Source organism: Cygnus atratus, chromosome 1 (assembly GCF_013377495.2).
Source record: "Cygnus atratus isolate AKBS03 ecotype Queensland, Australia chromosome 1, CAtr_DNAZoo_HiC_assembly, whole genome shotgun sequence".
In the NCBI taxonomy this organism is placed as follows: domain Eukaryota; kingdom Metazoa; phylum Chordata; class Aves; order Anseriformes; family Anatidae; genus Cygnus; species Cygnus atratus.
Window position 1 is genome coordinate 182,091,810 of NC_066362.1, and position 13,150 is coordinate 182,104,959.

At 39.9% G+C, this 13,150-nt stretch overlaps 1 protein-coding gene across 1 annotated transcript in view; it reads right to left on the reverse strand.

The window, feature by feature from the left end:
• Window positions 1–288: 288 nt before the first annotated feature.
• The window catches only part of LOC118246054 (complement C4-like), a 46,350-nt gene continuing 33,488 nt past the window's right edge, over window positions 289–13,150 (reverse strand). The window contains exons 31-41 of the mRNA XM_035542825.2: window positions 12,776–12,835; window positions 12,204–12,297; window positions 11,350–11,518; window positions 9,418–9,505; window positions 8,728–8,802; window positions 7,423–7,531; window positions 6,330–6,419; window positions 5,862–5,954; window positions 5,025–5,108; window positions 1,656–1,788; window positions 289–667 (exon numbers count right to left, since the gene is read on the reverse strand). Coding sequence (XP_035398718.1) covers window positions 529–667; window positions 1,656–1,788; window positions 5,025–5,108; window positions 5,862–5,954; window positions 6,330–6,419; window positions 7,423–7,531; window positions 8,728–8,802; window positions 9,418–9,505; window positions 11,350–11,518; window positions 12,204–12,297; window positions 12,776–12,835 — 1,134 coding nt within the window. The 3' untranslated portion in view covers window positions 289–528. The remainder of the gene's footprint in view (window positions 668–1,655; window positions 1,789–5,024; window positions 5,109–5,861; window positions 5,955–6,329; window positions 6,420–7,422; window positions 7,532–8,727; window positions 8,803–9,417; window positions 9,506–11,349; window positions 11,519–12,203; window positions 12,298–12,775; window positions 12,836–13,150) is intronic.

The following is a 13,150-nucleotide window of genomic DNA, read 5'->3' on the forward strand; positions in this document are numbered from 1 at the left end:
ATATCAGAAATGAACTGAAGTGCTGAAGTGTGAGTGCTATCTTTCAGCAGCATTGGATCACAGGCTGTACTTGCTAAGCCCATGAATGCAGTTTTCTTCCTGACCCATGCAAATTTCTTGGCCTCTTTATCATCCAGTGACAATGTTTAGGGAAATTAATCATCTCTGCAAGCACAGTGTTTTGCTTAAAAAAAATAAATTAAAAAAAAAGTCATTTAATCCCCTGCAGGATAATTGCCCTATTGAGTAATGGGTCAGGAAGACAGAAATTCCTTTTCCCTCTTCACCTGTGTCTGCGACAATAAACACAACAACTAGTAGAGTAACTGCAATTTTTGTCATATTAGCCCTGCACATACATCTACAGGAAGAAGTCCCTCTCAACAAGTATTGGAGAAAAACAGCTAGCAACAGAAGCAGCTCTGCCATGTCTCAGGTGCCTCTTCAATGTACGGGATTTGCAAGAAAAAATTAGGAAGGAGCTGAGTTGCAGTAACACGGGTGGGATGTGAGGAGCGGAGCAGTCTTTCAGAAGAGGCAGAGGTTGTCATGCTTGCTCATGAAGTCCTGCAGGTGAGCACAGGCTTGCCGGTGCAGGGTGGTGCGGCACTCGCTGTCGTCTGGAATTTTCTCTACCCAGGCTTGTGAATCAAGGAAGTACTGCATCCTGAGTGCAAGAGGGAGAGGTAAAGGAGGTGAGTTATCACTGCTGACATGGAGCAACTGGAAAGCATAAACCCTGTGAGGCTGCCTCCCTCTACCGAGGCACCTCTGAGGTCAGGAGGAGCCATGGTAGCCATGAAGCTTGCCTGAAACCTTCTTCCATCAGCAGGTTAACTGAGCTTTGACTAGAGTTTAGGAAGAGTCACTGCCAAGGTGGGACAAACCTGGGTGTACTTGTGTTTTGTGTGACAACAGTAAAAGTTGGGCTGAGTTTCTATTATAGTTTTGTGGAATGGCGCAAAAAAACAAAAACAACAAAAAAAAAGTGAACACCAATGAGACACAGTAAAGGGACATTTAGTTTCAACAGAGTATATCTTAATGTTGCCTAATTTTCTGTGGTGAGAAACTACATGGCTTCTCACCTCTGCTGGGAGTCTTCAGTCTTTAGTAGGTATCTGTTGAAGCAGTTCCCCTAACTTAAGCACTCATTCTGGTGTTATTCAGAATTGAGAAGGGACCTTTTAAGATTTCAGGAAGTGGCACTTACGATTTGATTGGTTATGGTCTCCTTCCTTGAAGTTTCCAAGGCACTATCTTTCTCCACTTTTGTGCAGGGAAATCAAACATTTAAGATGTTTTCCTCACTGAATACTTAATAGAGGCAGACTAAATTCCTCCTCAGATAAATTCCCTTTTTCTTCATTCAAGTGTGAAAATGAGAAAGAAGGATAATGAGCTGCACGCATGACGTAACAAACTTTGAGGGCTCCTTTTAGACATAGTCTCTAGATTTGGGTGGCTCAGCTGTTCCTCGCAGCTGCCCTTTTCACTATGGAGTGGTACACTGCATTTTAGCAAAGGCAGCAGAGTCAGTCCCTGAGAAATCTGTCCCTTCTTTTGCTTTCTGGAGGCATTCTCACAGTTTGAGTACCATTTTGATTCATGATCCAAGATAGCAGTCTCTTGTGGCTCAGGAACTATGCACTTACTTGTCGTTGCAATCAACAGTTTGCCCATCTTTCCCCATGAGAAGGTACCGTTTGCCAGGTACCATGTTCAGTTTGCAAGTGGAGCGTTTTAGGAACTGTCGATGGGCACCCACTTGGATGCTTTCATCAGCAGCTGTGACATGAGAAGAGAAAAATCCATAAAATTTCATGATAAAGAGCAGAACCATAGCCCACAGGACACAAACCTTTGTGGTTATTTACTCCACTGCTAAGCCACGATTATATCTCATTTGGGAGTAAATGGCCATGCTGTAGTAGGACGTACTAACATCACCCAGCTAAAAGCAAGTCATTTTTTTCTTTGCTGGATGCCTTAAACTACTTAATAGTTATTGAAGCAGCTTTTGCTACAGAGATCTTTCAAATCTGATTGGGTTTCTTTAAATCTTAGAGATTCAAAAAAAAAAGAGTCAAAGGAAAAAAGAAAACATACTATATTATATTTCAGATTGCTCAGGTTTATAGTGGTCTTAAAAGCTAGCAAACTAAATTCAAGTGTCTTGTGGCTCAACAGTGCAGCAGGTAGTTTTAAAAACTCACACTACTTAGTGTGCTTGAACTGAATTTCACTGTTTTACCCCCCTATGTTGTTCCTCCTGAAGCTGTTATATAGGACATGTGCTTAGTGATCTCCACATTAAAATGACTTAAAAGATTGTGGTCTGGATTCTGGCCCAGATGATTATGCATTCAAGAGCTGCACTGCCCACTGGTGCAGTGACATGAGAACTGGAAAGATACTTCTTCAGCAAGCTAACACAGGTCATGAGGATACTGCGTTTTTTGGCTAGAACACAGTTTACAGTTTTTTTTTGAAAAAAAAAAGCAAAAAGCAAAAAAAAGCAGATAATATCAGTATGTTAATTTCTCACATTCTTTCTAATTATAATACAAAGCATCATGCACAGTGGTGGTGACCAATCCAAAGACAAACCAAATTAGATTGCAGGTAAAACATCACAGTGTATCAGCTAACAGAAATTTGTGCAGCCTCCTCTATCTGAAATACTGTATTACAGGTATGAAAAGTTTCGTATTCAAAATGAAATCCTAGGAATAGGATAAAAACCTGAAGAATAAAAAAATTTTTAACACTAATAAGATTTCAGAGAATTTGACATAGAACGTTAAAGTGTCAAACCTCGCACTAAGAACCTTATCAATTTCCTAGTTAAAACTTGCATTAATTTTACATATGGTACTTATAGGCCAGAGAAAAGTCAGTTTTCAGTACTGTATGCTGTTTTACATTTGCATATATCTGAAGAATAATTCAGTACTGTAGATTTTCTCATATAATGACTTTCTGTTGTTCTTGTGCTACATGGTGTACTGAATTTTCATTTTGTTCAAAGAATATAAAGGGATGAAGAAATGGATCAGAAATACTTCAGAAAATTACAGTGTTTTGCCTCAGGTTCATTGTGTTTAAATTACCATGGTACTTCTCACTTCGTATGCTTCACAAGTGTCCTGACAGAGTTCAGTCTCTGGGGATCGTAGGCCTTTGAGCAGTTACTTTAACAGTTATGTAATTTGCAATTTTCAATCTCCAATTTAAAAACAAACAAACAAAAAACCTTCCAAGCAGAATGTATGGAAAAATTACTTCAAGCTTTAGAAAGCATAATGGTAAGTAAAAAAATGGGAAGAAAAAAAAAAAAAGATTCTGTGCTATTTTGTATTTGCCATACTGTTCCCATAAAGGATTCATAGGAAAGCATAAACATTAGAAATCCAAAACACATGCAGTTATTTTAATAATCAAAATAATCCAGGGCATGCACATTCTCTTTTGCTGACTCCAAAACACAAATAAATTTTTCCATCTCTCTTCTGAACCAACTTTTATCTGCAAGGATTCTTGCTGAAATAATGCCTGGAGTCCAGAAAATGAGAATTCATTCTGCTAATTCTCATCTGCCCTTGATGATGGCAACAGTGACAAGCCTCACTCAAAACAGCCACAGAAAATACAGAAGATAACAATTCTAGTTCAGTGATTTGCTGATTTGAATGCAACATCTTGCTTTTTCTTCACATCATGGCTTAATGTCACTTCCCAGTCTTTTCCAACCCTGCTGAAAGTCTTCATAACCAGCTTATGCTCATAAGCTGCCTCCTACCACACAAACCAAGGAGTATTTTAAAGAAGGAAGTGGGAAGGTGAGAAGTCACCTCTTCTGTTCAAATTGAGATTCAAAGAAAATCCCCTTTAAGTGCCAAGAAGCAAAATCTTTCCAGCGCTTGCCCATGAGTTGCAAGAACAAATGCAATGAGGGCCAGAACTCTAAATGCTTTAGAGTCTGTAGGTATTCTAGGGGGATTAATGAAATTTTCCATCATGGTATTCTAAATTCCCAAAGCCAGTGTTTTGATCCCTAAATTATATTGTGATTTCCCTGCATATGGAAAACCCTGGGCATCACCAATGCTGTCTCTGGACACATGAAGTACGGATCTGATTTTCTGATAGTAACTGGATGTGGTGCACAGATCACATTGTGTGCTGTAAAGTACTGGGTGATATCACCAACCCTCTGGGCAAAGATCAAGGGAGTGAGATAATAATTCTGTTCAAGGCACTGAAGATTTTGAAACCTTTAAAGTTGTTCTTTAAAGACAGTCTCTGTCTGGCAAACTCAAAACTAACAACTACACGATGGCTTGGTGGATGAAGTCTGAGAAATCATCTGACAGCCTTCTCAGAAACAGTTTTGAAGAATATCAGCATTCACTGATGCTGATAGAGAGAAAGGCTGCTTCTTTTGTTATCTCAATTATTAAATCAATGTCTTGGAAGTTTTCCTGTGTCCATTGATTTCAAGTCATCCAATACTGGCAAGTCACTGTGGACAAGTCTTAGCCTGTTCTGCAAGGGTTGCAAGTGCTTAGTGATCAACTGAGTAACAAACTGAGTACTTCATGCCTTCATCCCATATCAAAACAGAAGCTACTGGATACATCTACAGTAGAAATAATGCGGATCAACGGTCTACAGAATGAAATAGTTGATACAGAGGACCTAATATCCACACATTTCTTGGAGAGTTTACTTTAGACTAGCTCCAATTTGGAGCCAGGGACTGAATGCAGCTGTAATGTATCTTCTGGAATAGTTTCATTTGAAGGGAGTGAAGGCCATGTGCTCTGGGATTGCTGCACAATGTGAACCAAAGCAACCTTGGAGTCTTTCAAGAAATCAGTCCACTTTCAGGCTTAATGTATAAATATATTTAATTGTACTTCTGGCAGCAAGAGAAGGCACCTGTATGGCTACTGCTGGCTCGCATTTCATCAACATTTTCCTACAAGTGAACTAAAGGAGCCAAACATTTAAATACTTACTGACTTTAAGGATTCTCTGGATTTTGACCTCATAGTAATCAAAAACATTCTTCTGTGTACTGTTGAGGAGCTCCACCTCATACACTGAAACAGACAACAACTTTGTGGGGCTGGGTAGAAACATAAAGTTACATACAGAACTGAAAAATAGGTATGTTTTCACCAGATGTCAGTGTATCATCCATTCACAAATCATAAGATCATAAAAGACAACAAGATAATTATGCTGTGTACCTAATATGCTTTTAGAAAGAAAGCTACAAATCATCAACCTCTAGATTTGTATTCCCTTTGCCTATATACTTTTTAGAATAAGATCATTTGTGATTCAGTTCTCGCTTTTTTTCCCATCCTTCTGATCATATCTAAATCACCAAAGCTGTTGAAAGTTTTCCTCCAGTAGCGTTTCCAACTTTCTACTCAAAGAAGAGTCCAGAAAGGCAAATTAACCAGAGAAAATATTCACCTAACTCGATAACACCTAGCTGAAGGAGCTGCTAAACTATGGAATGTTGTCTGTAAAAACTACGCTCTATCTCCATCCTGTAACATTACAGATCATGGGGTTGATGATACCCACACCACCGGTCTTTCCTAAACCCTGCAATGCAATGTAATCCACTCTTCCTTCTTCAACGTACCACTACAGCTATTAGAGGTCTTTACTTTTCCTCTTCACACCTGGATGGCTTTACTTCATCTTCTCAGCCCCCAGGCCAGATGCAGAAACTCTACTCATTTCAGGAAAGGTCTAGGCATATAAGGCTTCAAAATTATTCATATTTTTTGAAATTAATTGTTTTTAAAACACATCAACAATTGTCTTTCATGCCTTACCATAATCTGCAATAGGTTGGTAGCACACAAAATTAAAACGTGTGTTTTCTGTTACAGTTTTACTGAAAGTTGATTTTTGTCTTGGGCAGGGACCTAGAATGAAGAAAATAAATGATGTATCTGTTTCTGCAGGTATGGATATTTAGATAGATATAGCATACACTTACTCATCCATTCAACATTATAAGAGAGAACAAAATAAAACAGCAGAATGACTTTGTTAGAAGTGCGGCTGTTTTTTTTTTTTTTTTTTTAATGTACATATACATATGTTTATATATATCACATGAAACTATCAAAACAATCATGGATATCTTCAAAACAAAAGTTTTCAGTTTGGTACCAAGTATACTAGAGGACACTTTGTGTCCTGTGTTATGCATTAAGCTAAATGTAATGGTCCTTTCTGGGCATAACAATTCTCATATTAAAGTTTCTTTTAAATTGGCATATTTAGTCATTCCTTACCTTCTGCACACTGGCAAGCATCGGCATGACACACCTTGGAAAGCATGGCGCTGTGCTGGGGAGCACTGTAGAAGACACTGCACCTTCTGTCTGTGGAAAAGAAATAAAATGGATTGGCTTACAGATCTCATGTGGAAGAGCCTAAGCAGTAGAAAGAACATTTGCAGCCCAGCTTTTCCCTGGTCCAGACAAGTCAGAGCGCTAAAGGGTGAGATGTACCTTGTACCACAAAGACCTGTAGCCTAAACACCTACAGTAGAGGTATCACCTTGACTTTCAGCTGGACAAGAACCTGGGTTGCTTTTTTCTGTTTTTGTTCTTGTTGCTTTTTGTATTGTTGTTTTTTTAAGTTGTGCTCTTCCCCCCCCCCCCCCCCCCCCTCTCTTTTTCTTCTCTCTGAAAAACATCCATCTTAAAAAATCATCTTTTGGCAATAGTGCAGCAATAAGCACTACACTGTATCAGAGGAAGGAGATTAGATCACAAGTTTTACACCAGTTAGTGGTTTAAACCTAGTATCCATAGCCAACAGATCAAAAAGTCAGCATGAACAAAACTTTAAGTAGTGTAAACTATCAGGAATTCCTCAGCTTCAGGCAAAGCAGAGGTTTGACCTAATTTTCAAATATTGTTTTAATGATTCTGGCAAATGGGGATGATTTGCATTTAATTTTCTTTGAATGGAGAATGAGACTGGTTCCCCAGCAAGCACAGTACATAAGACAAACCTCTGAGGCTGCCTATCTTACATGCATAGAAAGCTTGAGCGAAAAGATAACTTGAATGTAACATACTTAATAACACCAAGAGAAACAAGATGTCACGAAACCTTATTTAAAAATCTATGAGTGTAGAAGTTTCTATTTCCAATCCATTTGCAATAACAGACCCTTCCTTAAAAGATCTCAATTTAGATAATCTTCAGCTGTGGTACTAATAATTCCAGACAGGTTATTTTAACTCTCAGCAAAGTCAGAAGGTTTCACATTCTTAAAACACTAAAAGGCATTAAAAATACTTTTCAATAGACTGGAGTTTGCTCTTGAGAGTATCTCTTTCTGATCAGTTACGTATCATTTTTCTTTGCCCTTACCAGGATTGTAAAAATCATAAAGGATTGCATTTGCTGGCTGAACCAAGCCCATCGGATTAATTTGCTTTGCCCCAAATGATATACAGTCTGGGTCTGGTCCAGTTGTGAGCTGGAGAAAAAAAAAAAAAATAGTTGTGATGAGTAAACTATCCACTGTCAGTTCCTTATTCATTTATTTATGCCTATACTAGCCACTGAATGCTTGTTTCTGATGGCACCGGTGAGTTAATCCTGATAGCTCTGCCTTCAATTTGAAGAAGCCATTTTCTTCCATGATTTTATTGGGAGATTTTGTGAATCATAAAATCATGGAATATCCTGAGTTGGAAGGAACCCACCAGGACCATTGAATCCAACACAGGACTACCTAAAAAGTAAACATATGTGTAAGAACATTGTCCAAATGCTTCTTGAACCAGTCAAGCTCATTTCCATGACCACTGTCCTGAGGAGCCTGTCCCAGTGCCTGGCCACCCTCTGGGTGAAGAAACTTTTCCTAACACCCAGCCTGACCCTCCCCTGTCCTAGCTCCATGCCGTTCCCTCGGGTCCTGTCGCTGTCCCCAGAGAGCAGAGCTCAGCACCTGTCCCTCCGCTCCCCTCGTGAGGGAGCTGCAGGCCGCCATGAGGCCTCCCCTCAGCCTGCTCTGCTCTGGGCTGAACAAACCAAGGGCCCTCAGCCACTCCTCATGCATCTCGCCCTCCAGATCCTTCACCATCTTTGCAGCCCTCCTTTGGGCACTCTCCAATAGTTCCACATTCTTTTTGCACTGTGGCACCCAGAGCTGCAGACAGTGCTGGAGGTGAGGCCGCACAGCGCAGAGCAGAGCAGGACAATCCCTTCCCTCGCCCGCTGGCAGTGCTGGGCCTGATGCACCCCAGGGTACGGTTGGCCCTCCTGGCTGCCAGGGCACGCTGCTGGCTCGTGTTCAGCTTGCTGTGACCAGAACCCCCAGATCCTTTTCCTTGGGACTGCTCTCCAGCCTCTCGTCCTGCAATCTGTATGTATATTCTGGAACTGTGGATGAGTGTCCTGGTTTCAGGTAGGACAGAGTTAATTTCTCTTCTGTCTAGAGAGGAGTTCTCATTTTGGGGACTGAAGCCCAAACCTGAAACACAGACTATATCTTCTATTACATAGAAATGGAGAGGATGAAGGTGCATCTTTCCCTTTCCTACTCTCTCTGAACTGAACTGTTGAATAATAATGTATGGAAAAAGTCACAGGAAGGTAATGCAGTATGAAAAACAATGATGGTAAGGTTTAAAAAAAAAAAAAAAAAGCAAAACCATTGGGCTTGCTTACCTCACCAAAGTAGAGCAAAACCTTTCCTTCCTTGTACTCAAAGTGCTGAATGTATTTGTCTGAAGATGTTACCAACTGCAGGAAAACAACAAAGAAACAACGTCAGAACAAAAACCTAACAGAACAGTAGCACCATTGCTATCATCCTCTGTATTCTGTTTTGCTTTGTTCAAGTGTTTGTTTTATTCCGCCTTCTTTCTTCCATCCTAAAGGAAACAGTGCCTGAAAGCAGAAACCTGGGCAAACCTCCATCAAACCAGCAGGTCCCAGAAACAAACAAACAAACAAACAAACAAAAACCACCCCTAGCTGCCTTCACAGAGAGATATGCTCCGTTTCCCTGCTTCTTAAAGACGTTTTTACCATCCCTCCTGTAAGCACAGGACACACCATCCTGGTGTGCTGTATGAGATCATTGCCAGTGGGGACAGCAGTATGTGTAAAGACAGGAAAATATTTAAATGCCCTCCAAAGCCATGCCCTAATTTCTACTCCACAGAAATAAAGGCTGAACTCTGCTCATCACCAGCTTTTCATTTCTTGCATATATTCAGTGAATATTTTTCCAAAACAAGAATATCCCAAATCTGTTTTACTCTCATTATTCTGTGGACTTTGGAAAAATTTATGAAGACAAAATTTGTATAGAAAAGGCTATAAAGGCTTGCACAAAAAAAGTGTGTTTCTCACCTGTTCAAGTTCCTTTGTGTCAGGCTCCAAGCCACTCAGCAGAGAGAGATCGACCAGGGACATCTTTGGTGGATTGGAACCTGTGGACCTTTATAAGGGAGACCAGCAGCAGTGAACATCTGCACAGAACTTCCAGCTTTGTTTGGAAAGTTTAGTTCTTCAGGTTTGCTAAGTGTGAGACAAAAACCCACTTAAGTGGATTTTTATTTTTGCCTCATTAAGAGTCATGAGGAAAAATTACTCACCTAAACTAGTCAAATGGTCATACAAAATACAGATGTCTCACCTGAGCTTGTCATCTAGTCATCTAGGCTTTTTTTTTTAATATATATAGCTGATAGACAGAAACAATCACCTTCAAAGTACTGTTCATCCCACCATAAAAATATGGTTGAAGACAGGGAAGGTAAACAGCACTTGTAAAGTTTTTGTTCTTCATTATCTAAAGAGAGGAGCTAGGAAAGTGGCTTGTTAAAGTTAAATTTATTATTATAAGTTAAATTTATACTGCCCTTACTGTTCAAGGTCAAAATCTTCTTTTAAACTTTGCCCTAGCACTCAGTATCATCTTGCCGAACCGTGGATTTGATAGCTGATAGATGTTTCATAATGACTAATGGGGAAAATAATGTTTCAACCAGCAGACAATTCACTGAATGCATGGTTAACCAAGAAGAGAGAAGCTTGGGAATTGGCGTAATTCCAGTCCTGCCCTGTCTGGGGAAGTTCTTGTCACTGTCTGGGAAGAGGGATGAAAAACACTGCTTCTGAGGCTCTGCCAAAAGTCTAAATTCTGCCAAAAGCTAAATTCTGCCAAAAAAAAAAAAAAAAAGAAATTCTGCCAAAAGCTAAATTCTGCCAAAAGCTAAATTCTCCTCGTGAGCAAAACGTTCTTCCACCACTCTGCTCCTCTCTAGAAGGGGAACTCAGGGCAGATACCACTTTGGGCTTCTGCAACCCCTGCCAAACTGTGAGAGGGAGCTCGTTCCAGTGTTACTCTGCACTGGAGAATTTCTTTCCAACAGCTCTGCCCTTACCTTCTCTTGACTTCCACAACAACAGGATACCACTTCTGCCTTCTCTCCTCCCCCACATAGTAGTAGATATCTTTTCTTTTTTATGAAGCAAGAGTGTAACCATGAAGGAAATAATAACCTCTCCAATATAATAAATAATATTCTCTCCAAATATAATCACAATAACAATAATTATTATTATTATTTATAATATATAATAATAATAATAATAATATCTCCAAAATAATAATCTCTCCAAAAAACCAATGAAACTCTGTAAATGTGTTATTACTGTTTTCCAATTTTATCCACTTTATTAATCACAGAATGGTTGAGGTTGGAAGGGACCGCTAGAAGTCATCTGGTCTGACCCCCTTGCTCAAGCAGGGACATCTATAGCAAGTTGCCCAGGACCATATCCATATGACTTTTGAAGACCTCCAAGAAAGGAGACTCCACAACCTCTCTGGAAAATCTATTCCAGTGCTTTATCACCTACACAGTAGAGAAATGCTTCTTGAAGTTTAGATGGAAACTCTTGCATTCCATTTTGTGCCCATTGCCTCTTGACCTGTCACTGGGCACCACTGAAAAGAGCCTGGCTCTGTTCTCATAATAAATGGCTTCTTTCAAATGATTAGGTAGCCAGGCAATTCAGAGTCTCCCCAAAGAGACAGACATCATCAGTGAGATGATGATGGGGCATGACCTGCAATAAGTGTTTGAGGTCTACATAAACTATCTAAACCTACATTGTACGGAAACTGGAATTGAGGATGCAGATTCACCATGCATGTGTACCTGCAGAAGGTTGCCAGGTGGGATGCTGAGCTCATGGATATGAAGAGGGCAACCAAGAAGAACTGCAAACAAAAATGAATGTATCTCCTAATGAAGGGCTGATTTCCAGACCTACCTGACACAGACTTTGTATTGCAGAGATTCTGCTTTACTAGGAGAGACCGCATCCCTTTTCGTTCTGCTGCGGATATCAAACCAGTCTATTTTAGACAGGGGCTCAGATGTACCGTCGTCTGCAGCAGGAGAGTCTTCATAATCATAGTTTTCCTCAGAGTATACAGAATCTGGAGGTGATAAACACAATCAGCCATGCATATATTTGACTGAGGAACTGCTAATTTGATTCCTTTTTGTATAATGATAAATTGCAGTCATGCAATCTCCATGGGCTTTATAAAAGTTTGTGATACACATCTCACTATTTCTAATTGGTTCAAAGTTAAAATTTGAGGGATAATTATAGTAAGAACAAGCAGATCTAGCTAAGAATGGAGTTTGAGCCATGCATTAATATATAAACTACAATCCCTGCTTCAAAAAGTTACCTGTTTAAACAGAAAAAAATAAAAATAAAATGCAGACATAGGCAGAGGGGATGATTCTACACTTCAGGGGAAGGAAAATATAGCCTTGCTCATATGAAAATACCTAAAACAGATCTGTCCCAAAGAATATTTTAAGGCCACTTGGTAGGTCTCTATTAGCCAGGGAACTAAGCTGAACTTTCCCTGCATGGCAGCCAGGAACACCATGATGGGAGTTTATCCCCACTCTCCTCCCAGTAACAGAAGAGTTACTGATAGTACCAATATATCTATTTAGGTACCCTCTGCACCCACAGTCACTTAGAGAGCTATTAAACTATTTAAATTTATTTCCGCTCTCCGAGTCTGTAAAACCATTGATTATTTTTAGCAGTTGACCAAACACATCACCTTTGATACTCAGCCACATCCCCTTTTCACTCACCGGCGTACTTAACCTTCCCTTCCATTTCCACCGTCAAAATCAGGTCGTTGCATATGTTGTTTTTCAGCTCAGATGACCAGTACATTTTCAATATCTAAGACAAAAGCACAACCATCAAACCCATAAAAATATCCTTTAAATGACAAGGGATTTACTCATCCAGGGCTTCAGCAAATGTTGATGGGACATGGGAGTGTGGAGGGAAACACCAGAGTCTCAGAGGCACAGACTAGTCACAGACAACTGCCATGGATATAAGCAGGAGAGTTCCATATGCAAACCCCAAATGGCCAGGGACCTTTGACACAACTCTCCATCCACACCAAAAAATGTTCTTTGAAACTCCAGCCACCTCTATCTGTGGTATTTTCTAACTAACTTTTCATGGATTTAATGGTGTTAAAAATAGGCAACAGTGAATGTTTATCAGTGCAGATCGTAGGCCGTGAATTTTAGAAGTTTGGTGGTAGGAGCAGAAAGGATGAAGCCGTGGGAAGTAAATTTTCACTTGGTTTTCAAAACAGGAATGAAAGAAGTCCAGCTGGACTTTTAACTTCTGATTTATGGCTTACACTCATTGTCCCATTTCCTCTGCCTTGTACAGACACTTCAAGTTTTCTCCCAAGATCAAACTGCAAGCAAAAGTGAAAAGTAGAGATTTAGTGTGTGCTCAGCATCTGATCTATTACTTTCCTGATATCTTAACAGTCTTCTATGGCTTTTCCCCTCACAATTGAGACATGGGAAATTTATTGCTATAGAAGTGGGTGTGAGACCCCAAGTCTAATGGGATTCTTAATGTGCTGGGCTGGAGCATCTTATTCTGCTATTCTGAGGAGAAAAATTTTTCCTTACTTCACTCTCCCTTCTATACCCAGGATTTGACATTTCCACAGGTCCCAACACACTGAATAGCAGAATATTCCCCTGCTCCCTTCTTCTTCACT